Genomic DNA, 27,989 nt, shown 5'->3' on the forward strand with positions numbered 1-27,989 from the left:
CAAGGTGTCCCTCGGCCTGAAACAGGATATATCTGCTCAAAGAGTTGGGAAACAGTGGTACGGGATTAAAACAGGTTCATTCATTGACTTGGAGGTGTTTACTGTGTAACCCACGGGGTTGCCATGGAGACCGCATGCTCTGGCAAGTCAGCGTGGCTCCGAGCCAAAGAACCGGGGCTCCGGCAGGAACCGGTGGAACGCAGAGGAATGACACGTCCAGCCACGAGGAGGAAGTGAGTCAAACGTTCGCCTTCGGTTCAACGGACGACACCTTCCTTTGGGGGCAGATGGTCAGAACGAGGGCTCTCTCTAATTACACCTAATTAATTGCTACTTGACAGTTTGTTCCGGACGCTTGAGGCTTTTTAACCATAATGCTGATTATTAAAGGTTCAACAGTTCAGTTCAACACAAGACAAAAGTCAACATATTCACAGCATTCAATAAAACACCATCAGTGTTGTCTTCCTTTATTACACTGTGGCCTCTGGATGATTTTCATCAGGACTTTGTGAATTGGGGCTAAAATTGGGGAAACCTCGCTGAGTTCCGTGTTTTTGAGCGTCCTCCTCGTCTCCTGCAGGTTGTGCGGTCGTCCCAGCGTTGTCGGGAGCCAGCAGCTCGCGTGTGTGTGCTGACGCTGCGTGGCTCTATTCCTGGCCCCGCCGTCAGGCCTTCAGGTGATGACTCATCCCCCCTCACAGCAGCCGGGCCGAGCCACGCATCAGTGAGACTTCCTGAAGTCCTCTCGGACCTTTTGCACACGTTTGTGAGGAGTCTCGGTCTCAGTAACGGATCACGAGAGATGGAGCTGGTTCGCAGCTCTGATCTCCGTTTTGCCCCTTCACTCTCTCTTTTCCAACTCCCTCCTCTCAGCGGTCCGTTCATTGTTCTGGTTCTGGGGTTTGTTTGCCATCTCTGCTTGGCTGACACCCTGCGTGGGCCCCGGATCAGAACCCCAGAGTCTCCGGACGGCGCTGGATGGCGACACGGAGCAGTGGGAACATTTCATAACTGAAACCAGAGATTTCACTCTTTTGTTTAATAACCCGACGCTGTGGTTCAGCAGCGTTGACTGCAAAACTTTAAAAACAACCTCAAGAGTCAAACTCAAACACACGACCACATGAAGCTCAATCTGAATTTGCACTGAAAGTAGAACTGAGATATTCCCTCACCCTTTTTATAAGAACTGGCCCTTTAACCCCCCCGTCTGCTTTTGCGTTTCACTACCTTGAACGCATCACGTCCAGAGCGGACGGTGCCTCATGTGAAACGTTAGCTTCCCATTAGGCCACGAGAGCGCTCATCATTTCAGCCAACGCAATAAGCTCTTCCTCCGCAGGACGATTTGTCCAGCATTAGGCCGTCGTAATGAAATAAACACTCTGGTGAAGGATGGCTTCCATCGCGCGTGTCCCCTCACAGTCTGATCCCTACACAACAACAAACGCATCCGAGCAGATGAGATGCCACTTCGATCACACGGACGCTCCGTCAGACGTCTGGACGTTCGGTCCATTCAGGGCCCCATCGCACCAGCACCAGGACATAAATAAAAGGCGGAGCGCCGGGTTTGGACGGCACAACGTTCATGTGAGCGGATGAATCATCCTCATCTGGTTTCGTCCGTCTCTCTACATCTTTCCTGACACCTCTAGTGCCTTTGTCGGACCATGAAGCTCCATCTTCGTCTTAGAGCATCTTCGAGCATCAACAATGACCAGAGAGTCTGAAAACCACCGTAGAGACTCATTTTAGTGGTTCTGGATCTCAAAGCAGGATAAATACGGTTTTATAAACGCAACACTGTTTAATTATTTCAAACCAGGTTCCAAAGCAGCTTTCACAGACACAGGAGGTTTTAATTGTGGTTTATGTGGGTTCGTGAGGTCCTGTTAGCGCGCTGCTTGCGTACACTGTGTCCGTGTTGATTAGTTGGAGTGGGCAGGTTTCTGCTTCTACCTGGGCCCGTGGAGGCGTGCACTGCCTCCCTCCTTGTGACGTCACAGCAGCCAGCAGTCTGTCCTCTCACTCGGAGCACGACTGCTGGATTGATCTACGGGAAGGAGGAGTTGTCAAAGTTTCCCAGAGAAGGAAAAGGCTCTTCAGCGGGCGAGGGAACGCGCTCGAGATTTCTACGCGGCGGAACATGGCGTGTTGCGGCCATGGAGTGACGCCCTCCCGCCGGGAGCTTCGAAGAACCACGATGGCGAACCGTTTCGTGAAGTGGATCAGTCTCACCTTTCTGCTGTGCTCGGGCTCCCGTGTTCTGGCGGAAAAGAGAGGTATGTCAGGGAGCGTGGACGTGGCCGTGGCCGCTGCAGACTTTCGCGTTTCCTCCGCGATTGTCCGGCATTTACATAAATCTCACAGGGGGAAATCTCGGCGCGCGCACAAACGCGCAGGGAAACTCGATCCAGCGCCGGGGGAAAGTTTCCCACAGTCTCGCTGCTCCGTCAGGACCCGCCACGAGCCACAGGAAGCTTCTAGTGGACGTCAACCCTGGCTGCGGAGCGGGCTGTTCACTCGTAACACACCCGAAACAGTCGCCGGGGACTTTTAAGTTGCGTAAATTGCGCACACGCACGTTTGTGCCGCATCCAGCGCGAATGACGACGGTCCCGGTGCAAATATTTGCGCCGCACGGGTGATGATGCACGCAGCGGATGGGGATTGTGAAATACAGCGGCGCAGTTCGTGTCGTGTCGTTGTGTGAGTCGCATTTTGCGTCTTTGCCTCGGACGCCGTTTGACCTGTTTACGGGCAAAAATAGAATTGGATCTGGGGCGAGCTGTCACCTTGAGTCCACGCGACGATGGCTCGAACCTTTGCTCCGCGCACCGGGTTTATTTTTAAACGGGCTGTTTCATCAGAGGAGGCTGAGGCTCGTGCGCACTTCTCAGATCTCAGAAAAATCGGATCAAAATGTGTCAGCAGTGACTTCATTCCTGTTTCACAGAGGATTTAAAGAGTCTGGAAAGTATGAAGTGATTAAAAGTGGGAATGCTGATGGAGCAGGAACTGGTTCTCTCAGTGGCGCTAAGCTCTTGCCTTAAGGCTTGATTTTGGCCCTGACCTTAAGTTTTTAAGTCCGTTAATAAGGAAACGTCACCAGCGGCTGGATCAACATTTAATATAGATGAATGAGCACAGACAGGATCCTGAGCCTCCATACTTAAATTAAACATTATTGCAGGGTTTGAACTTAAATTTGCTCCACATGTAGTTTGAATGTTTCATAAAGAGCAGATGTGAAGAGAGAAAGTGAGCAGAAGTGTCCCTTTACTTCCCAGTGATGATGATCTGCGCTTCCTCTTCTCATGAATCATCGTCTTGTGCCTCTGCGTGTGCATCTGTCCCGTCCAGCGCTGCTCCACAGCGAACCATAACAAATCAAACGTGTTTGTGAGCCCAACAGACAGAGCGCCTAAATACTTCAGCGCTTCTAAACAAAGGTCACGTTCCGCGCAGCGCAGGTCCGGGTCGGGCCGTGGCGCGGAGTGGACCGGGCAGAACCGCGCGGTCCAGCGTGGCGGAACCTCGGCCCATCTTCAGGGAAGTCCTGCTTGTTTGTGTTCTTGGCCGAGGGCTGAGGCAGATGTTCACATGTGGCTCCAAGCGCACGTGTCCATTTCATGATTGGAACAAGATGTCAGATTCCTATGACATCATCAAAATAGGAGCATGAGCCTTTTACATGTTGTTGGACACAATTAACACCTTAATTCTTGTCAATTGAAGTACAGCAGTCGAGCAGAGTTTTGTTCTTCGTTTTGTGTCTGTTTGCCTTGGATTTCTGGTATAATCCATGTTTTATGAGTCTAATTACTCCGTGCACATAGGCGCTTGTAATCCTGACTTCACGGGGACCATCATCCTGTGAACACACGCTTTGAAGGGACCTGGCTGGAGTGTGTTTGCCTCCGGAGCGCTGCTAGGAAACACGTGCGAGCGTCTGCTGGGCTGTTTACACTTGGACGCGGTAGGCGCTTTTTCCAGTCGAGAAAAACGTGAAATTGATGAAGCTCCCGGCTGAAAAATAAATGTTGTCTTTGCGACGCTGCGTTCCCCGGCCGCTCTCCAGGAGCGATCAGAAACAGAACATTATCACAATCCATGGGTCGATGAGCAGATGAGAGCGAGAGCGAGATATGAAGCACTTAACGGAGACAAATGTGCTAATTATGTTTTTCGGTCTCTGCTTATCAAACCCATCAACTGAAGCGGCGTCTGCCACCTGTCAGGCCTCTGGAGCCTCCGACTCGGACAGAAGCTGAGGTTTTTTAAACAATGCCCTCGGCTTCACCGGCACTCAACCACAATAATAACCGCTGATTTATTTCCCAGCTGTTGGACTCCTCGTAGTTTGTCCGTTTCCGTCTTTCTGCTGCCGATGCTGCAGGTCCGGGGTGAAGATGCAGCTAATCCAGGGCCACGTCAGCGGCTCAAGCCCTAATCCGCCATGCGGCGCCCGCGACCCGCTCACAGCGATGCGGCTTCTGGGTCGGCCCGGTTCTGCCGGAGTCTGGCGCCACCGCTGCTCGCACACCTGCAAAAGCGGAGCTGAGTCATGACAAAGCGCCTCCCTCGCAGCGCGTTTGGGGCCCAATAAGTGCTTTTCCCTCTGCCTCGTGTTGAGCTCTAACGCGGCAGCGTCTCTCATCAGTCACTTTCAGGGCGCCGGGCCTTTTCTTCTCATCACAGCCCACTCTCTGGGATTAAATGGATGTTGTTAGTGAAATGTAGGTTATGATCCAGTGTAATCCTAGAGGCTCTAGTCTGCGTTGGAGGGTCTGGAGTGGCCCGTACTGCTACCGCTGCTGCGCCGCCGGGCCCTTTGACGACGTTCCCAGACTTCCGTCTGCTGCCGCCGCTGTTGGGAATCTGAGGTTTTGTTTTGTGCGGTGGGAGCTTGGGGATCGTTCGGCGGCGCTCCTGGCTTTGATAAAGAGCCGCGTGTCTGAGTGGTCGAGGCCTGGCTTTGGCGGTGGGACAATGGTCCGTCTGTGGAGGCCGGTTATCGGGCAGCGCTGATACCGCCGTGTGCAGACGCACTGGAGGCGGAGATGCAGGAGCGAAGCACTTTGGTTCCGTCTAACTTCACTATGTGGGACACGTCTGAACACAATGACCCCGTTGTGCTGCTGTTACGATCACTGCAGGTGTAAAGCGTCTGCTTCCTCTCTTTACGTCCAGGTCACCCACAAACACACCGGTTTAATATTTCGGGGCCATTCCTGCTTCTCGACGGGTGAATGTGTTACTCATTGAGCTGATTCGCGTCCCTCCTCACTCCTACGTGGTAACGAAGGCCTGCATTTATGGCCTTTCCATGATCCTCGGGCTGTTGGTGGCGTCTCCGTCGGAAAGAGGAGTTCAAGTAGGAAAAAGGGCCCTTGTCTATCGGCTCATCTCTCCGGGGCCCGGCAGGCCGAGATGTCGGAGCCTGTGCGGCTTCCAGGGCTCCTTTGACCTGAGGACTGTGTGGAGTGAGCGGGCGTGAATCACTCGGCCGCCGATCTTTGGGTTCTCGAACGTGACGCGATGCTGCAGCTGCTGAAATGCTGCTCAAAGCGTGAGGCGGCGACGTAATGAAGGTAAAGACGGAAAGCGCTCGCGGGGCCTGTTTCCGTCCCACAGGCCGGGATGAAAACCACGAGTCTCAACTCAGTCACACGACAGAGAACAGACGGACGTGATCCGTGTCTTGCAGACAAATGTTTTTGAATGCGGTTCGGAGCTCGGAGTCAGAAAAGAAGGAAAACAGGAACGTTGAGAATTCTCGGCTTTGATTGACAAAGTGAGATAAAGTTCCCATTAAAAAGGCCTCAGGCGGTTGTTGCTTCACTCTTAGTAGGTGTGGTTGTTCTGTAATGACCCCCAGGTCGTTCCCAAGTCACCGGTGGAAGAGGGAACAATGGCTCCACAAACAACACTCAGTGTCTGAGCATTGGTTGAAACCCAATCTACGGCGTTTGGCCGCTTCCTGTGTGGTCCATTAGCCCGTCGCTACAAACGCTGCATTTGAATCTCTGAGTCACCGTTTGTGCTACTCTACTGTTAATTCCTCAGATTTTTTTCCAACATATTTTTGTAAAACTACAAAAGCTTTTGTTATGTGGGTCCACAATGTTTAATTCAGGGTCAGATCTCAGGAGAACAAAATGTGTCACACTGACTTTTCCGACTGTAGTTGAGCCAATGTGACATCTGATTATATTTATATTACAAGATGCTATCTGAGTCTAATGGATGCCATAACTATTTATGTCAGTCAGTCCTGATCAGGCTTGTCTGGAAGGTTTCATCGCTCGACTCCCTATGAAAAAGTGTTTTCTTTGTGTTATCAGGGCATTACATGCTTCATTGCAAGGGTGCGGTGGGGAATCAATCACGATCAGCGTGTAACTTTCAGTATTTAATGTAAGCGGCAGGTATTAACTAGTCGAATGCAAACAGAAGGGCTTCGCTGTTTCGGGACCCTGGGGACCTCATATTGAGGCTTCTGTTAGAGAAGCTACGAGCTTTTATCGCTCAGTCAACATTTCGACGCCAGGAGAATCGTCTGCCACAATAGGAACGTACCTTTAAGGGGCATTCACTCAGGAGCAAAGTAAACACCCTCAGACACGTGGAATCACTTCTTAACTGATTCCTGTGTTGCCTCCAGGTCCCCCCCTTCCACACAAACACACACGTTTGTGCCCGTCTGCATTTGGCTTTTGACGAACTGCACACTGAAATTTGACGACTTGCGGCGCAGACACTGTGGTAAAACTTCAAGTTAGGCCACATCTATGAGAAAGCGTGCATGTGCAGCGCGGGCCTGGACCAACGTCGCCTTCTCTGCTCAAACCCTGGGCCGCTCAACAAAAGCTCCTTTATTCAGGGTTTGTTGTCCTCTGTGACACAGGCTTATCTGTCTTCCTGACCTTAACTTGCCATGTAGACATGACTTTACAGCCCTGTGTCAACAGTGACGAGACAGGCATCGCGCTGAAGCCCAGGAAAGCTGCGACTAAATTATTTTGTTTGGAGCAAAATCCTTCATGCAAATATCAGTGGAGGATATTCTCCCAGGGCTTGAAATAGAAACCAGGCTACGAGTTAGCAGACGGATGCATTGGATAAAGGCTCTGCACCGTTTTTAGGACAGTCTGTGTTAAAGAGTCAGGGATCATAAAAGGCAATAGGTGGTTGTCATGGTTACCCAAACTAAAAGCTGCTCCGTCTCGTCAAAGTGATGGACTGATGATTAGTTAATGACCCCTGGATGTTTCACACGCACACAGCGAGGCGTGAACAACTCCTTATGTTTGTCTCCTGAACAACAAAGACGCAACAAGCACTCTGAAGAGACAGCGATGTGTAATTCTGGCCAGCAAAAACCAAGACGCTCCCCCTCCTGCTGGCAGCGTTAAAAATAAAAGATTCTCCGACGACCACGGTTCCGCTGGTTTACCAGCCAGCGACTTGTCAGACTGAGATACAGGGCTGATAGGAGAACCGTGGAACCCCCGATGGGAGAACCGTGGAACCCTCCGATGGGAGAACCGTGGAACCCTCTGATGGGAGAACCATTGAAGCCTCCGATGGGAGAACCGTGGAACCCTCCGATGGGAGAACCGTGGAACCCTCCGATGGGAGAACCGTGGAACCCTCCGATGGGAGAACCATTGAACCCTCCGATGGGAGAACTGTGGAACCCTCCGATGGGAGAACCGTGGAACCCTCCGATGGGAGAACCGTGGAACCCTCCGATGGGAGAACCGTTGAACCCTCTGATCACTCGTGTGCTGCCTCACGTCCTCGTCCAGTAAAGGGGAGGAATTTTGGAAGGAAGTGAGACCTGACCCTGTTGTTGTTCGAGCGCAGCCTAAAATTCTACAGACGAGTGACGAAGATGTGTTAAAACGGACGCTGAGAAACGATCAATATCTGCGGCTCTGGTTTTCAGGCCACTTCAGCTGGAGAACGGGCTTCCTCATAGAGACCCAGGAGGATGTTTGGACCGGCGCCCGCAGCAGGATTAGCCTCTGCGGCCTGTTCCGCTGTAGAACAGCTACCTCTGTCTGAGCTGATTAGGATCAGTCTGTGGGTTTTTAATATCAACCCGCTTGTTTGGTTTTTATCTGGGTATTAATACAATAATCAGGCTTCCTTGAAATAGCAGCAGATTAAATGTATTCAAACCTAGTTGGGATTTGAGGTCAAGGGGCAAATAAAAAGCCGTAGGGAAATTGCATTTTCCTTTTCGTATTGATACTCGGGCTTGGCAGCGCAGATGATGTCCTCTGTTCAGGAAACACAGTGATCCCCCAAGATTTATGCTGCTTCCAAACGCTTGGCAGCTCGTTGATTGGACAAACATCTGTAGGGAAATCCAGGATCTGGGGACGGGAATATCATTATGTTCAGTGAGGTCTGTGCATAATCTGAGAAACTAGATAAATTCACCAGCACAAAGTAATGACTGTTGGCGATCGGCCAGACAAACATTTTGCAGAGTTCTCTTGAGAATAACGTATATATATATTTATAGTTTTCATTGTCCTCGTGCATATGAGTCACAACGTATGTCCTTGTGTTTCCAGTAAAGGGTAATTAACAGCTGATGTTGTGTAGCACAGCATCAGAGCATCGCGCTGCCTCCGCTTCCAGGGAACAGACGACCTCATCGTGATGCCTGAACCCACCGTGGAGCTCAGCTCCTGTAACTAAGTAACAGAGGTTTAGGCCAAGTTTAATGTGAGACGGTTTTTAGGTTCACTGGCAAGAATAAACGTCACGCCAAATTATTTATGAAGACGACAGTGGTACAATGTGTAATACAAAGTAATCATTGCAATAAAGCTGGTTATGTTTGTGTATAATTGAGCGGATTAGCAGGAGGAGGCTGCTTCCTCTTTTTAACCTGAGCTGGACATTGAGTAACTTCAGCTTTGGAAGGTGTGTGTGTGTGTGTGTGTGTGTGTGTGTGTGTGTGTGTGTGTGTGTGTGTGTGTGTGTGTGTGTGTGTGTGTGTGTGTGTGTGTGTGTGTGTGTGTGTGTGTGGCAGTAGAGGCTCTAGTGCGATGCCTTTGATGATGTCTGAGGTGCGTGGGCCTCAAACGTCCTCCTCCGTGATCGCATTGTTTGGGAGCTTTGTTAACTGTGTGTGATGTACTTTATTTGTCAGGAACAGGATAACGCCCGTGGTTAACAATGGATGAAATCTGAGCTGGAGGCTTGTGGGAGGCGTGTTCGCTCCTTCGCGTCTTCCTGCTCGCTCCAGCGCGGAGCCCAACGCCGGCCGAGCACTTGGGGCCACACGTGCTCAGCAGCGGCACCCGCTGCATTTCACACATTTCTGTTTGGCGTGTCATCAGGAATACGCAGCAGCGTTCTCCCTCGCTAATTAACTTGGCCACGCATGCGACGATTACAACACAGCGTGTAACAGAATCCTCTTCCACAGTATTGCTGTGCTCCCCCGACCCCCGGCCTCTGCCGGAGCCGGTGGAACCGGGTGCTGCGCTGATGTGAGGCAGGGTTGATCGGTGAGTAAGGCTGAGCCACAGACAGTCATGCTAACACAAACCCTGGGGCTGTCGTGGAGGAGGATTCCTTTTATGGGGTCTGTCTGTGGAGCCGCTACAGACGTGACTAAGGCAGCAACAGCGTCGTTGGCAGGCAACGCAGCAGGATCCCGCACAGAAACGGGCCTGTCAGCGGCCGGGCTAAAAATAAGAGACCCTTAAGCAGCGAGAGCCTCCAAGAGCATCTATCTCCTTGTGTTTGGATGATGTTGGACGTCCAGTGAGCGAGGCGGCGTTATCTGTCGCCTGCTCCGACGCGGGAACGCCTGAACCAACGGCTGCGGCCTCAAATCTGCGGCTTTCTCTGCCTCTCGTTGTCCCTTTCTTTGTCCGTTTCCTCTTTCCTTTGCTTTTCCAGGCTCAGTGGCGGTTGGTGTAGTGTGTGTGTGTGTGTGTGTGTGTGGGGGGGGGGGTATTGAGTTAGCAGCAGTGCGTTCGACGCCCACTCCCTCTCTGTCTTTCTCCACGGCTTCCTGTGGGATTCAGGAGGAGTATGGTTTTAACAGGGATGGGGGGGGGGGGGGGGGGGTCAGTGTGGGCTTCAATGGGGAAAAGGTCTGGACGGTGGAGAGGAAGTGGGCCGTGTTGGAACATTTCAGCAGGATTGTGGGTGCATTATTGGAATTTAAATTGGGCCGGGGCCGGACGGAGTCTTGGGTAACAGCAGTGGGATTGTGCGCTGCCTAATGGACTTTCCAACGGGACGTGTGGGAAACTGGACAAACTGGAGATGTGTGCGGCTCTGAGCCGCCGCGACCCACAGCCGCAGCTGTGTTTAATTAACAGCAGTAAATCGTGAAGCTCTGTAATTAATGCTTTATATGAGCCTCCTGTTATTTATGGTTTAATTATCTATAATGTTACATATTCAACATCAGGTAATGAAAACAGCATTGAACAGAGAGATAAATGCAGCACAGCGATAATTTAAGGCTCAATTAGTTTATTTAAGAGTTCTGTGTAGAGTGAATGTGAATGGGGAGGTTTGAGAACACGGTTTGAAGCTGCTTTAATGGAGGTGCTCTCAGGTTGTAGTTGACCTGACACATAAACCTCCTGCGCGTCCTGTCTCCTGAGCCTGTTTTTGTTTCCTGGACGTCCTGAGGGAAGTTTCTCAGCCTGTTACAGCTACACAGTGAAACTATGTTCCCCAGCTGGTGGACCTTTTCGTTTTTTTTTTTTTTTTTTGGGATGTTGAGCAGGTGGCGCACATCACAGCGTCTCCGCCGAAAAGCAGCTGCTGGAAACAACAGCTAAATGTTGCGTAGCTGCAGCAGAACCGGAGGCGTTGGCGCAGATTCTAAACAACAACAGCAGAGTCGCTCCCATAAAAATAGTTGACAGTCAGGTTTGTGAAGCATTTATGGCGACGGAGCCGATCATTAGATTCACCAGAGCGCAGGTTCTCAGACTCATTATTGGCTCATTTCACCGCCTCCCCGTCCTGAAACTGCTGAGCGCAGCGTAGAGGCGTGCGAGTACACAGACGCGTTCCTGTGTTTGTGCAGAACCTAAACCCGCGGCTTCCTCACGCTGAGGCGGAGCGTAAACACTGAGATGGGCCCGGCCGCAGGTATCTGGTGTGTGTCGCTGCCGGCCCAGAATAAACACCGGCGCTTTGCTCTTTATTTGGTCACTTTGCAGAGCGTCTCAGTCTAAACCCGCGCTCGGCCGTGTGTCCTGCAGCTGTTTGTCTCCTCTTGTGGGGTCAAAGGTCGCCATCACACCCAGCTTGACCACCACCACAAATCACCCTCCTCTTTCTTCCTCTGTGTCTCCTCGCTCCCTCACATGAACAGATTCAGCCTGTCCTGTTGAGATGCAAATCTTCCTCCATCTGCTTCAGCATCGCAGCATCCCTGCACCCTGTGCAGGGATGCACTTCCTGACGTGTCAGAGGGCCTGTGTTGTTGGATTCACTGGGGACGGGGAGGAGGAATGGGGAGGGGGTGGTATCCTCCGGGCCCTCTTTTCTTTTTGAGGCCCCAAGATGTTTTCTCTAAGGGCCTGATGCGTCTCCCACGCAAAGGAAGATGGCGCTTCCCCTGCACAGAGGCCAGGATATCAGGAGGCCTTAAGTCCTCACTACAAAGTGCTTCTACAAAAATAGCGCCGCCCCACAGAATTCACGGGCGACTGCTCGCGCTGCTGGTTCTGTCCTCATACCAACACGTGATCCATCTTCTTCTTCTTGTCCTGACTCTCAGCCAGGAAGGAGCTGAATGCACAGAAAGCACGAAGGAAGTGGCTTCTCCCCCACATTTCAATGGGAGATTTATGCTTTCGTGACGTTTTATGGGCTGGAAAATGTAAGTTAGGACAGCTGTGTGTGTGTGTGTGTGTGTGTGTGTGTGTGTGTGTGTGTGTGAACCGTCCTCTTACCGTATATTTGACATATTAACTGTAATTTACCTCTGAAGAAAATGAATCTTGGCAGTTTTTTGTTATCACGGCAGATTAAATTACATACGAGGCTTTTCCGTGATGCTGTTGACTGAGAGAAGCAAACAAGTAATGTCCCTTAGCATTAGTTTGTCCCTTTAATTATGGATAAGGTTTCGCCTAATGTCATTATCAGACTCTGGGAAGAGTGTAATTGAATTGCAGGGAGAGAATGAGAGGAAGAGAACGTGGCGGAGCCTTCTCTGCTGCTTGTAAACGCTAGAAAACGCATGATTTGATGACTTCCCAGTGGACGTGTGTTCAGACGGGTCAGGGTGCTCAGATCCAGGTCCAGGAAGGTTTGCTTTGAGCGTTCTGGCAACTCAAACTGTGAATTCATGTCAGGCTGCGGCTGCTTTTGGTGCTTTTGCACTTCTCTGCTTGACTGTTTCACACATTTCTAATGGCGCTGACTTCGACTTTACGCACATAAACCATCTTATGCTGTGGACACTTATCGATTACTGGCCTTTGTTGCTCTCATTGAACTCTCTTGCTTTTATTGAAGACATTTCTATCTTGGAGACATTTGCAGGAACAGCATCTCTCCTTGCTTCAGTCAGTGCTCAGCTCCTGCACACGTGTTATATTTCATTTGAATCCAAGGAGCAACGCATCCAGAATGTTAAACAAAGTTGCCTTTTGGGGGAAATTGTTCTTTTAGAATATGAACAATGAGTTAACTGTCCCATAATAAGCTTAGACGCTTTTTTGTTACCCGCACAGATCCTGTAGCCTGGAGAAACGAATCTCTACCCACACACCCTTGACTTCCAGCACTAGTCCCCGAGTAAACATCAAAAGGGTGATTTGCGGCCGCACATAGCAACCAGCTTAGATGACTAAACGTCGGCTTTATGGAGGCCTGTGTTTTGCTCCGACTTGGTGCCGATCGCTTGGGCGTTGCGTCCACGCCAGCGCGCACGCCCCCACGCACTGTGTGCTGCAGCCGGGCCGAACTGGGCCGAACCGGGCCGCTCCTCGCTCCCAGAGCCACGCTTGGACACGCGTGACGTCGGTGCAGCTGGAGGAAGTGAAGCAACAGGTGATCAGTCTCTGTCACAGCCTCCGTTACGTCACCGCGGCCCTGCCCGCACCTCGGAGCACGCAGCAATCAGCACTTTAATGTCAGGACTGAATCAGAGTGGGAAAACAAGGGGCCTCGGTGATTTCCAATCTGCATAAAGCATTAGTCACCAGCAGGAAGCTGCCTGCTTTACATGTCCAGGAGGCTGCCAGCTCTCCAGCTCCTGTGTTTATACAGCCTCACCTTGTTCCTCTCATGTGCTGCAGCCTGATGAGGAAGCCAGTTTATGGTGGTAGAAATCAGGGCGTTTATTGCCTTCAGCACGTCTGAACCAGGTCAATTGGACGTTCATTTGCGCTTGCTTGAGCAATCACCCCCGCGTCCGTGTGTTACACAGGTACAAACTTCACGACGGGGAAGCTTGTTCACCTGCCTCGTCCCGACTTTATCGCCGGTCGTAAATATTAACAGAACAGAACAGTGGGACAGGAAGCGGGCTGCGTCCATGCGGTGTGCTGCGTGTGGCATAACAACAAGTCACTTAACCATAATCAGCATCCTTATTAGCGAGCAGCCATTTGGGATGTTCAGCTCCGGCTGATTAATATTCACAGCTGTACAGTCATGACAACCTTTGTGTTTGTTACAGTTTGCGTTCTCGGGCTGAGTAATAATTAGGGGGCTAATTGCATGTGTGATTAAAACTCAGCCTGTCTTTTCTGCCTCTGGTGCCGAGGCGCTGGGCTGCCGGACGGCAGGGTTCATGTCAGGAAGCTCCCTCGGGGACAGACTAATGAGGAGGAAGAGGAGGGAGGACGGGAGACAGCTGCTGGTGGCTCATTCTGCGCCCGTTGCAGTTGGTCCGTGTTAATTTGTCTCAGCACTGAGCAAAATGCGCCGTGGACGAGGTTCTGGTGCCGTTTGACTGCGTGAGCGCCGTCTTCTCGCCTGTTGCGGCTTCGGTGCAGGTGAATTTGCTTATGCACAGTGTTGTGAGGTGTGTCTCAAACAAACTGCACAATCAAGAGCAGACACGCTGTGGAATGCAATGGGAGACGTTGCACCAGCTTCATAATCCACTGTAACAACTGGGATGATGCATCTTTGGTTGGCTCCAAACTGGCTAAAAGTGAACCTGCAAATTAAGACTTCAAAGGAAAAAACTAGAGATATGACGAAAAGATGTGCGTGCGTCCTGGAGGAGAGTCTTAGCGTTAAACTGTTGACTCTGTCTTCACTGCCAGTCAGAACCTGTCGGACCTGCTCACGGTACGAAGGCGACCTGTTCACCTGAGAAGCTGCCAGTAAATGATACTTCCTCACTATATAGATAGAGAGATATATAGATATCTATATAGATAGAGAGATAGATAGAGAGATATATAGATATATGTATATAGAGAGAGATATAGATAAATATAAATATATATGTATATATATATATAGATATTTATACGTATAAGTTATGACTGCGCAGACCGAACTCACAAACACAGAGAGTCGTGAATTCAGCAGCGTTACGTAAGCGTGGGATGTTTCTGGCTGATTGTGGGCCTTTGTGTCAGACTCCCCTGTAATTCCAGGCAGTCAGTTGGCTTTGTGTGTGTCAGCATCACAATAAGTGCCTCTGTTTTTTGCTGCAGTATGCCAAGGCATCACCAACGATCTGAACCTCCTCGACTCCAAAGACACCCACTACCGTCACATGGTGAAGACCTACAGCAACTGCACGGTGGTGCTGGAGAACCTGGAGATCACCCACATGGAGGAGCACCACGACCTGTCCTTCCTCAGGGTAAACGCGGGTTTGAACATGCACACGATGGTCGCCAGAGGCGCCCTAATATGTTTGTCACATACAGTGATGCGTATCCTGAACCTTTGCAGGCTCTGCTGACCTCATTGCTTTAACACAGAATAATTAAAATCACTAGAATGAGTCCTTAGTGACAGATGACTCAGTGTGTTTATAAGGAACCACAGCTGCAGCGACAAGGCTGTGAACACTAGGCACAAGTGATTATAGACCACACACACACACACACACTGTACAGAAAGAGCATGCACTCAGCAGATATCATGGTCTGAGGATGACGTGAGGTGATGTGTCAGATAGAGGAAAAGGCGGCTTTGGGCATTTTATTAGTATTGACTACAAGCATGTGCCCTCGGTTTTATTGTGGTTTGTTTCATTGCTGAGATTACAGAACCTTTGACTTTGCACATTGGCTCCTTTGGCCTCCAGCCAGGGTTTCTCATTTCGTTTCTTTTTACAGTCTGTGGAGGAGGTGGGCGGATACGTGCTGATCGCCCTCAACACCGCTCCCACGATTCCTCTGGAGAACCTGCGCATAATCCGAGGTCACTCGCTCTATAAGGGGCAGTTTGCCCTCTCGGTGATTTCCAACCATAACGATACTTTGGGTCAAGCCACACGCCAGCTCCTGCTCAACAGTCTGACAGGTCGGTGCTGCTCAGCATTTACCATCGCACAGCCTCAGCGCGTTGCGATGATGTGAAGCCTCATCTTGTCTTTCACAGAAATTCTTAAAGGAGGCGTCAAGTTTGGAAGCAACCGGATATGCAACGTGGAGACGATCCAGTGGCACGACATTGTCAACAGTGAGAGCAAACCCATGATGGAGCTGCCCGTCCCCAGCACCAGCCCTCTCTGTAAGGAATGCACACGTCAGTCAAATAAGAGGAGCTGAAGATTAAACATTCAATAATCCTCCCTCGCTGGTCGTCAGGTACCAGATGTGACGCAAGCTGCTTCAATGGTTCCTGCTGGGCACCTGGACCTCACAACTGCCAGACCTGTAAGGTTTGATCTGTGACCGTGCACAACCCTGTCTCCGTCCCACACTAGCTGGTGGAACCGGCTCCGTTTGTCGTATCTGTAACCTTGTCGCTCCTCTCCAGTAACGAAGCTGAACTGTGCGCAGCAGTGCTCCAAGAGATGCAAGGGCCCCTCGCCCAGCGACTGCTGCAACGAGCACTGCGCCGCGGGCTGCACCGGGCCCCGGGCCACCGACTGCCTGGTGAGGGAACCGCACCTTTACATGGCGGAGCCGGGAACCCAAACCCAGAATAAACCCGCTGCCTCCCTCTGTGAAGCTGGGCCGCTTCGTCTTAAACAAAGCCCTCGCTCAGCAGCATCTGCTTGTGTCAGGACACATTTATTATGGGCTTCAGTACCAATGAGACACAAAACTGCTGATTAAATCTTTCATTTGGCAGCGCCTGGTGTTTCAGAACAGCCTGGCCTCCCTCTGAGCGCTGAGCCAAGGCTGCGATAGAGGAATGCAGTGTTATCATTAGTGCGGGGCTCTGTTTTGGTCCCAGTGCGCGGGGTGACGGCTGTTTGTGCTGCAGGCCTGTCGGGACTTCCAGGACGACGGCATGTGTAAGGACTCCTGCCCCGGCCTCATGCGCTACGACCCCAACCTGCACCAGCTGGTACCGAACCCACACGGGAAGTACAACTTTGGCGCCACGTGTGTGAAGAGCTGCCCACGTAAGAACCGGTTTCATGTGCGGCTGCTCCAAAAGTTAGTTTGGATGAAATAAAACCTGTCGGCAAATATAGGAAAACACATTATGCATGATTACAAGCTGCTTCACATTTTACTGGTCCAGGTTGCCGTTGTTAGTCATCAGCTAGTTACACTTTGTCTCAGTTTAACTGTAGACTGTGTAAACAAAGAAAGGAAATGATTGAGTTCGAGGCCTCGTTAATGCAGCAGCCGCTCTGCTCCGTTTAACCGCTCTGCACCTGATGACACGCATTGTGACGGCGGCTGCGTTTTGCAATCTCTCCAGACAACTACGTCGTGACTGATCACGGAGCGTGCGTGAGGACGTGCAGCGGCAACACCTACGAGGTGGATGAGGGAGGAATCAGGAAGTGCTCCAAGTGTAACGGGCTGTGTCCCAAAGGTAGGAGTGAAGCCGTGGCCGGGTCCTGGAGGGACTTTATTAGACTGTTGTTCATCACGTCTGCTATACATGACGATGCCTTGTTTCACACAGGTTTGTTTAAATGAAATAAAAGATTAGTTAAACTTCCAGTAGCTCCACTTTAACCAACTACAAAATGATCCAGCTGTTTCCAGTGCATCACTCAGCCTGCTTGTGTTTCGTAGCGTGTAATGGACTGGGAACAGGAGAACTCACCAACACCAAGTCTATCAGCGCCGCCAACATTGAGTCCTTTAAGAACTGCACCAAAATCAACGGGAACATTGTGATTATCCTTACGTCGATCTACGGGTGAGAACCTCTGCTGAACGTCACTGATCACGTTGTCAAACAACTCCACCGCTGCTCAATGACGCGCGTTTCCACCATTTTTAGGGATCTATATACCAAAACACCAAAGATGGATCCTGCCCAGCTCGATGTGTTTAAGACAGTCAAAGAAATCACTGGTAAGACTGCGTGAGTCATGCGTGACGCACTGAGGAGTTCACAATTAACAGAGCATCTGTTGCTTCAGGATACTTGTGGATTCAAACGTGGCCAAAGAACATGAGCTCACTCAGTCCCTTCGAGAATCTGGAGATCATTCGTGGAAGAACAACGCGGTATGACCCCCGTGGATAAATACCCATGGATGGGTTTGTTTTCTAGAGTTGGGTGATGTTCAGCTATTAAAGCCTTGCACCTGCTCCCCTTCCTTCAGCAGCGGGGGCCGCAGCCTGGTGGTGACTGGGCTCGACATAGAGTACCTTGGCCTCCGCTCCCTCAAGGAGATCAGCGACGGGGACGTGGCGCTGCTCGAGAACAATAAGCTGTGCTACACCAACCAGAGCCACTGGACCAGGTTCTTCAAGTCCAAAAGCCAAAGCGTCAGCATAGAACGCGCCGACCCCCACTGCGGTACGACCCGGCCTGTTTGGACCCGGACCCAGACGCGGCCGGGACCCCGTCCTGACGTGGTCCGTTTGTCTTTCAGAGCTGAAGAACAGGACATGTGACAGGAGGTGCACGGCGGACGGCTGCTGGGGCCCCGGGCCCGACATGTGCTTCGCCTGCCGCGACTACAGTCGAGACGGGAGCTGTGTCGACTCCTGCAACATCCTGGAGGGGTAAGAGGAGGCTGGGCTTCGAACCAGCAGCCGGTCCACACTATGACACTGGATCATTTAGGATTTGTTGCTGAAAGCAGCTCTGGACCAAATGCGATGCAAGGCATTTGGCAGTTAAACCTCCAGTCGATCCGAGTCAAACATTGTCGCTGAAATGACACATTCATCCACTCGTGTTTATCTTCGCAGATCTCTGTCAAACATTGAATCTCCACATGCTTACAATTTAACCCCCGCGTGTGTGAGTGTTTGAAGCCAGCGGCGCTGACAGCTCTGTCTCTCTGTCTGTGTGTGCAGCGATCCACGGGAGGCGGCGATGAACCGGACCTGCGTGGAGTGTCACCCCGAGTGCCGGCGCATGAACACCACGGTGACCTGCAGCGCATCGGTGCGTGTGCCGTCTGCGTGTGCCGTCTGCGCGTGCCGTCTGCGCGTGCCGACTGCGCGTGCCAACTGCGCGTGCCGACTGCGCGTGCCGTCTGCGGGGCAGCGTCTGCGGGGCAGCGTCTGCGGGGCAGCGTCTGCGGGGCAGCGTCTGCGGGGCAGCGTCTGCGTGTGACGTCTGCAATGCAGCATCTGCGAAGCAGCGTCTGCGAGGCAGCGGCGCATGCGAGGCAGCGTCTGCGAGGCAGCAGCGCATGCGAGGCAGCAGCGCATGCGAGGCAGCAGCGCATGCGAGGCAGCAGCGTCTGCGAGGCAGCGTCTGCGAGGCAGCAGCGCATGCGAGGCAGCAGCGCATGCGAGGCAGCAGCGTCTGCGAGGCAGCGCATGCGAGGCAGCAGCGTCTGCGAGGCAGCAGCGTCTGCGAGGCAGCAGCGCATGCGAGGCAGCAGCGCATGCGAGGCAGCAGCGCATGCGAGGCAGCAGCGCATGCGAGGCAGCAGCGCATGCGAGGCAGCGTCTGCGAGGCAGCAGCGCATGCGAGGCAGCAGCGCATGCGAGGCAGCAGCGCATGCGAGGCAGCAGCGTCTGCGAGGCAGCGTCTGCGAGGCAGCAGCGTCTGCGAGGCAGCAGCGTCTGCGAGGCAGCGCATGCGAGGCAGCAGCGCATGCGAGGCAGCAGCGCATGCGAGGCAGCAGCGCATGCGAGGCAGCAGCGCATGCGAGGCAGCAGCGCATGCGAGGCAGCAGCGCATGCGAGGCAGCAGCGTCTGCGAGGCAGCAGCGTCTGCGAGGCAGCAGCGTCTGCGAGGCAGCGTCTGCGAGGCAGCAGCGTCTGCGGGGCAGCGTCTGCGGGGCAGCGTCTGCGGGGCAGCGTCTGCGAGGCAGCGTCTGCGAGGCAGCGTCTGCGGGGCAGCGTCTGCGGGGCAGCGTCTGCGAGGCAGCGTCTGCGGGGCAGCGTCTGCGGGGCAGCGCATGCGGGGCAGCGTCTGCGGGGCAGCGTCTGCGGGGCAGCGCATGCGGGGCAGCGCATGCGGGGCAGCGCATGCGGGGCAGCGCATGCGGGGCAGCGCATGCGGGGCAGCGTCTGCGGGGCAGCGTCTGCGGGGCAGCGTCTGCGGAGCAGCTTTGTGTGCATTATTTATGAACCTCAGATTCAAAGAGCACCACGGATTAGTCAAAGGGAGGCCGGAGTCTTAGCAATGTCAGTTTCTTCATCAGCAGCGGCGTCAGAAGCCCGAGATGCAGTGCAACCACAAGGCATGCGGACCTTTGAGTCAAGATGAGGGGAGTGGCTCTGAGATCAAGCTTCTAATCCTTAGAGACATGTTCAGGCTCTTTTTGGAGCGCAGAAGGAATTTCTAGAAAATGTAGGACAATGAAACCGCAGCATTCGAGTGTAACAAGTCGATAGATTGAATTGTACTGACCTGAACTAAAGCGCTCGACAGGACATTTATGAGAAGATGGATCCAGGAGTTATGACTATGAGACAGCGCAGCGTACATAATATTTACTGCTCCTCTCAGGAGGCCTGTAAACATCGTGAGTCTTGGTTTCTGCTCTCAGGGCTCTGGAAACTGTACCAAATGTGCCAACTTCCAGGACGGCCTGTTCTGCGTGCCTCGCTGTCCGCAGGGCGTCCCGGGGGAGGACGACGCGCTGGTGTGGAAGTACCCGGACCCGAGCAGGGTGTGCCGGCTGTGCCACAGGAACTGCACTCAGGGGTAGGTTGGTACCTGGACGGCGGTGACGCCGGACGGATGAGAGCTCAGCCTCGTTTGAGGCCCGGTAGAATAAACTAACAGGCTCATCCGTGTTGGTGCATTGTTTCAACAAGCCACACTGTGGTTTGGTAGATTTCTGAGGCATTATATTACATTGCAGTACTTTTTTTGCAGGTGCATCGGACCTGGACTTGAAGGCTGTGCCAATAAGTAGTGAGTAGCCTCCTCTGGTTGTCTTCATCACATCATCACGTCTCCCCTGAATGCGTCCTCAGCGCCGCTCCTCGTCTGCGTCTTTCAGCTCGTCTGGGAATCCCATGGTCGCGGCCGGAGTTGCTGGTGGGATGCTGGCGGCATTCGTATCCAGCGTGATCGTCGTCGTGCTGCTGCGCCGACGCTCCATCAAGCGGAAGAGGACCATGCGCAGACTGCTCCAAGAGAAGGAGGTACGGTCCGCTCAGAATGGGAGGAGACCGGTCGGCCCCGCGTTCTGACCTCCCGCTACCTTCTTTCCAGCTGGTGGAGCCCCTCACCCCGAGTGGAGAAGCGCCCAACCAGGCTCTGCTGCGCATCTTAAAGGAGCCTGAATTGAAGAAAATCAAAGTGCTGGGATCCGGGGCTTTTGGAACGGTTTATAAGGTAATAACAGAAATCCCCACCTCGCTGTCCAGGCCTCACTGCAGCGCTGAGGTTTCCAGAAACTGGAGCTCATTAGAACCGAGCCGTTCGTGCCAACTCCACGTAACCAGCTCTTCAGCTTTGTCTGTGGTCGTGTTTTTCTTTTTCCACATCTGTTGTCGATTTTTCAATTAAAAGCCACATTTCTAAGTTGTCGGGTCACGAGTGAGTAACGTCCATTTCACTTTCGCTCCTCTGTATGTTTTAGCCTTTGAGAGGCTAAAAAGGGCAAAAGTCTTGAATCTACAGCAGAGAATGAGTGTTTCTTGTGCATTGACAGCTTTTACATGTGGGCTGTTCTGAACCTTGTGCTCTCAGGGCCTGTGGGTTCCAGAGGGAGAGGATGTGAAGATCCCAGTGGCCATCAAGGTGTTAAGGGAGGCCACGTTACCCAAAGCCAACAAGGAAATACTGGACGTGAGTTCTCGCATTTACTCTGTGTAGCCTTTGATGTGTCTTCACGCTCCTGTCCCAGTTAAAGGCCTCACACATGCAGTACATGTACAGTCCATCAGATCCTCCTCCGCGTCGGGTTTCTCCGTAGCGACTGCTCTGCTCCGTCCGGGTGTCGCTGCTTAGTCATGATCTGTGTCCATGCAGATGTAGAGTGACTAAGGCTTTTTTAGAGCCTCCTTCTCATCAGACTGCCATAATTAAAGCCACCAGGAAGCGGTTATTGCTGTAATAAGCACGTGGAGCATATTTGGCATGTATTTAACCCACGCGTGGCAGGAATCCTGCTAAATAAAGCTCAGCGTGCTGCGTGCACGCAGGAAGCCCTTTGTTGATGCTCAGATTAGTCCTCACGGCTTTCTCCCGTAAGGCGCTTTTCTGTGGAGACCACTGAAACTTTCCAGTCTGAGCTGTGCCAGATGAATTACACTTGGCTGAGTGTTCCCGCTGCTCAGAAGCATATTTCTCAACACTAGATATCACCACAACTGCTGTGTTTCTCAGGCGATCAGTTCTCAGGAAAAATGCAAATACTGGTTCAGTTCAGACAACGTTGTACTTTTAGTCCATTTATGTCATGACAAGAAACACTGTGTGTGTGTGTGTGTGTGTGTGTGTGTGTGTGTGTGTGTGTGTGTGTGTGTGTGTGTGTGTGTGTCTGTCTGTCTTTCTCTGCCTGTGTCTCTGTGTCTTTCTGTGTTTTTTCTCTGTGTGTGTGTCTCCGTCTCTGTGTGTTTTTCTGTGTCTCTGTGTCTCTCTGTTTTTTCTGTGTGTGTGTGTGTGTGTGTGTGTGTGTCCGTCTCTGCGTGTGTACTGTCCATGCACTCCTCAGGAGGCCTACGCCATGGCCAGCGTGGAGCACCCCCACGTGTGCCGCCTGCTCGGCATCTGCCTCACCTCCACGGTGCAGCTCGTCACCCAGCTGATGCCGTACGGCTGCCTGCTGGACTACGTCAAGGAGAACAAGGACCGCATCGGCTCCCAGCACCTGCTCAACTGGTGTGTGCAGATAGCCAAGGTAAAGCAGCCGCTGCTCGGTCTGATATCAGCCGGTCAAAGATGACACCAGCTGGTGGAAACACAGCCCTGTGCTTGTGTAACGACCTGCAGCGTGACCTGTGTTTGACTAAAGGGCATGAACTACCTGGAGGAGCGCCACTTGGTGCACCGGGACCTGGCAGCCAGAAACGTCCTGGTGAAGACGCCTCACCACGTGAAGATCACAGACTTCGGCCTGGCCAAACTCCTGGACGCGGACGAGAAGGAGTTTCACGCAGACGGAGGAAAGGTCGGTCGCTCAGACGCCGCAGCCCCATTACATAAGTCACCGGCACCTGAGCCTGGTATTTATAGCCTTCAGACGCCGGCTGCTGGTTGGACAGGTGATGTTCTTGCTCTGTGTCATGAACAATGGGCTTTTTGTATTTGTACTTTCTGCAGACGGCGTCTTATGTAAGTGTCGTGGAGTATAAATAGTTCTGTCAGTGCGCTGAGATTTGAGCAAAACGACAAATATGTTTTATGTCTGATCAGGTTTTCAGCTGGAAGCTCAGGTTGTTCACTGCTCTGTGATGCATTGACTTAGTGCTTGTTTTTGTCACCTGGACCGAGCCGGACCGGACAGAACCAGACATTCCGTTCATTCTCTGTCCATGAAGCCGTTGCTATTTTAAACCCTCTTTTAATGAAACGTTTCAGGGCCGAATCCCAGACAGGATTAAACCACGTCTTACACTGAGACAAAACCTCGTCGAGAGCTATTAAAAACATATTGCGAGCGGCGCTCGGCTTAATCCTCGCACAGGAAACTGTCCCAGAGATTGTTTTTCTTAAATCTCTGCGTGACGCACGCCGTCGGTGACAACACGCTGCTTCTCGTCCTGATTCAAACTGTTTCCATTCCTAAAACTGAAACAAGTCTTAAGTGTTGGCATGCGTTTGTCTGATTGATTTGACGCGTGTTTGACAGGTGCCAATAAAATGGATGGCTCTGGAGTCGATCCTGAACCGGACCTACACGCACCAGAGCGACGTGTGGAGCTACGGTAAGGACGCCGTTCCCGCTCGGCCCCAGAACCTCCAGTGGGTCGACCCGGACTCAGATTCCAAAAGCAGCGCCTGAGCGAAGCCTCCGGCCTCAGGAGAAACGTTTGCTCATGGCTGAATAAAGCAGAGAGCGCTGTGGCTCCTCCTCCGGCCCAGCTGACGCCACCCTGTGGTTCTGTCTGCAGGTGTGACCGTCTGGGAGCTGATGACGTTCGGAACCAAACCCTACAACGACATCCCGGCCAGTGAGATCGCCGGGGTCCTGGAGAAAGGGGACCGGCTGCCGCAGCCTCCCATCTGCACCATCGACGTCTACATGATCATGGTGAAATGTACGCGTGGGGGTCGAAGCCTCTGTGGCGCCGGACGGGCTCGGGTTCTGTTCCAGCGGCGGGTCGTCATCATCTGCTGCTGTGTCCTGACAGGTTGGATGATCGACGCCAACTCCCGGCCGCATTTTCGGGAGCTCATAGCGGAATTCTCCAAGATGGCGCGGGACCCGTCTCGTTACCTGGTCATTCAGGTACGCGCGGCCTGAGACGGCAGGCTCGACCCGTTCACCGGCGCCGTGCTGACGCCGCCCGCCTCTCTCCAACAGGGCGACGAGCGCATGCACCTGCCCAGTCCCTCCGACTCCAAGTTCTACCGCAGCCTGATCAGCGGCGAGGAGATGGAGGACGCTGTGGACGCAGACGAGTACCTGGTGCCGCAGCGCGGCTTCTTCAGCAGCCCCAGCACCTCCCAGACGCCGCTGCTGCACTCCACGGTGAGCTCCTGCCGTGCTCAGGTCCCCTCCCATAGCACATTCTACGCCTTGTGGCCGTTTTAACTGGGCGGACAGATTCAAGGCCGGAGAAAAAGGCCAGGAACGACTCACAGCCGTGTTGATTGTTCATCAGTTCACCTCGTCACCACAGTTGCTAATAGAACGTCCTTGAAGTGAAGTTGTGAGACGATTCTAAATGCCAGCAGAATAAAAGCTGGAACGCTTTGCTTTGACTCAGGCTGACTAACGCTGACCCTCAAACATCCCGGTTGATTTGGACGCCAGCTAGACCTTACCTTCACGCAGTCAATTGCTCGAACATTTAATTGTGCTCTTTTCGCTGTTTGGGGGAAGTCATTGTGCCGTGAGTCACGTCGGGGTAAAAACCCAAACCTGCACTTGAGCTGATTGCTGTGACTCCGGCAGCCTTCGGTTCGTCGCTCCGCTGGGACTCGTCCGCGTCCCTTCGTTCCCTCTCCCACAGTTCCTGTGATTGATGAGCTTCTCGCTCAGGTGGAGGAGGCCGTGCGTAGGTCTGGCTCCTGGACCTGAGATCGCTGCTTAACCTGCAGCTTTGCTTTGATGACCTTCGCAGGCAAACGTTTAAAGTGTTTGTCCAGCCGGAGCTCAGCAGGAGCCTGTTCTTGTGATATGCCGTTTTTTGGGTTCTTTTTTTACAGACGGTTGCTCCTTCAGCGTGTTTCATTTCCTCCCCCTGTTGAAAGTAATTGCACTGCCACAGCTGCCAGCGGCGGCTCTTTATTCACTCTCTCTCCACGGTTTGACGCCACTCGCCGGCCGCTCACGCCAGTTTCTGACAGACACAACAAAGCTCATCACGCTGCCTGAATGAGCGTGAATCTGCTCGGTGGATGTTTAATTTGATCCTCATCAGCTGGTGCTGAGATGAGATGACATAAAAACGTTATTATCACTGTTCAAAGGAAACTCTGTCTCCTGAAAGGATGAAAAAATGAGTCACAACCACTAAAAGAAAGCTTCACATAAAATGTAGAAATAATCAAAAGCAGTTGGAATCAAAGTGAGAGAGAGATAGTAACAGTGGAGGGTTTGTTTGAAACAAAGCTCAAGCCTAAAATGCCAGTTTAATTTTATTGGTGCATTTTCATGAGTTGTGGCTTAATAATAATAAAATGATTTATGGCCGTGTGTTGGTGGTGAGATATTAACTGGTGTTTGTCCACTTTGCAGAGCCTCAACAGCAGCATTGGAACCTGCCACAGCAGAACCGGCTTATTAGTAAGTGAAGGTCAGCCTGGGTTTTCCAGTTTGGGTGGAATTATTTCATGCGCTCTGCTCCTGTTTCCCAACAGAACGGCTTCCCGAGCAGAGATGGAGGCTCGGTTCTTCGCTATATTCCTGACCCAACGGACAAACCTTTGAGCGACGCCTTCCAGCCGGCTCCAGGTGAGTGTCCTCGGAGTCGGAACCCCTCGGAGGCCTCGGGGTTCCTGTCCTCTGGCTCCTCCGTGGGACTGGGTGGGGAGGGGGACACCTAGTGGACAGAGAGTGAACTGCAGCCACGGCCATAGAACACACTGTTCTGTGCTATAAAACGTGTGGTCAGTGCTCACCACATGAGAACGTCAGGCTTTGTGTTTGCGTCTGTACATTGTTCACCTCTTCTTTTGACACCAAACCATTTCTGCTTATGTAGAATGCATAGAAATAACTTCACATCGTGCCTACTTTTAATTAGTTCATTAAACACCCCAGGAGATTCTGGAGCTCCTCAGGTCGCCTCCAGCCGCTCCTGTTCATTCTCACAGGCCACTGGATGTCGCTGGTCCCTCAGACCTCCAGCTTCCGTTCATCTGCAGTATCCCGTGATAAAAAAACAAATAAAATGCTGACTTCAAAGTTGGTTTTCATCACATGCTGCCCTTAGAAAGCTGCCAACACAGCTGATCTGGAGAAATGTACTGATTCCCATTGGGCTGATAATGATAAGAAAAGTTCTTGCATTGTCACATCCAAGAACCTGAAGTCTCTGATATTAAAGAAATGTAAAATACTTTTGAGTCCTCCACAGCCTGATACACTGGGAACATGTTGGTGCCTCTGCTCAAGTCTTGGCCTCTTTCTACAGACTACATGAACCAGAACGGAGCGTCCGACATGGTGAACCCCATCTACCAGCACCCGGGTCCACCTCCCACCCTCCTCCCCGCCGCGTCCACCGCCGACCCGGAGACGGAGTACCTGAACTGCTTCAAGAACGGGCTGGACGGACCCGAGTACCTGAACGAGGTCCCGTCCGCCGCCGTCCTCCCCCTCGGCTTCAACGGCGCGGTGCACAGCGTCCAGAAGTATGAGCCGCAGCACAGCATCGACAACCCCGACTACCAGCAGGACTTCACCCCCACCTTCAAGACCCACACCAACGGACACGTCCCGGCAGCGGAGAACGCAGAGTACCTGGGCCCAGACTGAGGGCCGGGGGCGGGACTGACTCTGAACACAGACGCAGGTGGCGCTTTGTGCAGCTTTTTGTTTCCTCGCGCGCTGTCACAGGCCCGTCTCATTGCAAAGATTTCTCATTCCACCCAAAACGACAAGCAACTCGCACGCTGCGACGTCCGAGAGTCGCAGGATCGGGGCCGCCCTGTCCTCGCCTCGTGACCCCTGTGAGAAAGCCTCTCCAGGCAGAACCTTGTGCCGTTTCCTATGTGAAAGCTTCCAAACGCTGGACACAGAGGGTCCAGATGTGTGGAGGAGCAGGAGCGGAACATGGCAGCTCAACCCAAAACCCGACTAAAGGTACACGTGCTGTACGCGTAGACACATCAATAAACAGTATCGATGCCTGCATTTAAAGGGTTGGCACCAACGCGTCTCTTGATGTTGAACCCGGTTCTCACCTGTTGGGGCCTGACGACACTCTGCCTGAGGGCGGAGTCATTACAGACGCCAGATATACAGAATGTATAGTCCGATTAATGGGGATTACTGGTGAATTGTATCACTTTCTGCTTTAGGCCTATAAACACTGTACGCTGCTGTCCGCCCAAACACGAGGACAGAGTCCCGAGCCCTTCGATGTGTGATATCAGCCAGTTATGTGGAGAATGTGATGATAAACTCAGCAAATGTGACTGCGGTCGCGTTCGCTCTGCTGGGTCTCGTAGCTTAGAATCTCTTAACATGAATCATGCTTAACAGTCCGAGCGTTATCTTCCCACGGGTGGGTTATTTTTTTTAATGCCCCTGATTTTTTTTTTTTTTGTTTAAGTTGCACAGCAGCTCGTTGAGCTGTCGGCAAACAACTCTTTCCATTCCCAGAGTTTAGAGTTTAGTTGGTTTGAACTGTTTTAGGTCATGTGATTAGGTTTGTTTTTCAATGTAAGTAGCATTCCCTGTAAATGAGATGATATTTAAATGTTTTTGTTTTACACCAGGAGCTCAGATTGTTCATTCTGATGCATCTCTCTTATGTCCCTTAGTTTCACACATGATTCTATCTGCTCTTAGCTTTAAAATCCTGAGCATCAAATTTGCTATTATTTTTCCTAGTTTTAAAGGAATATTCTACTGTAGCAAACTATAAACCTACTTTTGCAGATTTTACACAGGTACATGTACATAAACAGTGATTATGTTGTGATATACCCCACTGTAGAAATAGTTGCCAATAATTTATCAGTACAAGGTTTTGTCACATTATACATGAATATATGCACTAATACCCGAAATGTAATTATTCCCCTCAAAAGTGAATATAAATAAATCATTTTTCTATGGAAATGTTTCCTTTATTTTATTTCCACAGCCACAACAA

The 27,989-nt window shown here is 52.0% G+C and overlaps 1 protein-coding gene across 1 annotated transcript; it reads left to right on the plus strand.

Annotated features, from left to right (window-relative positions):
- Window positions 1-27,955, plus strand: egfra (epidermal growth factor receptor a (erythroblastic leukemia viral (v-erb-b) oncogene homolog, avian)). Its single transcript, XM_029132246.3, has 28 exons — window positions 1-2,288; window positions 14,694-14,845; window positions 15,327-15,513; window positions 15,592-15,723; window positions 15,801-15,869; window positions 15,973-16,091; window positions 16,426-16,567; window positions 16,873-16,989; window positions 17,196-17,322; window positions 17,407-17,480; window positions 17,549-17,636; window positions 17,738-17,931; window positions 18,008-18,140; window positions 18,438-18,528; window positions 20,090-20,247; window positions 20,422-20,460; window positions 20,549-20,693; window positions 20,764-20,886; window positions 21,244-21,342; window positions 22,211-22,396; window positions 22,511-22,666; window positions 23,348-23,423; window positions 23,610-23,756; window positions 23,850-23,947; window positions 24,023-24,190; window positions 25,403-25,450; window positions 25,525-25,618; window positions 26,301-27,955. The coding sequence occupies exons 1-28, from the start codon at window positions 2,153-2,155 to the stop codon at window positions 26,642-26,644; spliced, it is 3,642 nt and encodes a 1,213-aa protein (XP_028988079.1). The 5' UTR covers window positions 1-2,152; the 3' UTR covers window positions 26,645-27,955.
- The last annotated feature ends 34 nt before the right edge of the window (window positions 27,956-27,989 follow it).

Source organism: Betta splendens, chromosome 17 (assembly GCF_900634795.4).
Source record: "Betta splendens chromosome 17, fBetSpl5.4, whole genome shotgun sequence".
Classification (NCBI taxonomy): domain Eukaryota; kingdom Metazoa; phylum Chordata; class Actinopteri; order Anabantiformes; family Osphronemidae; genus Betta; species Betta splendens.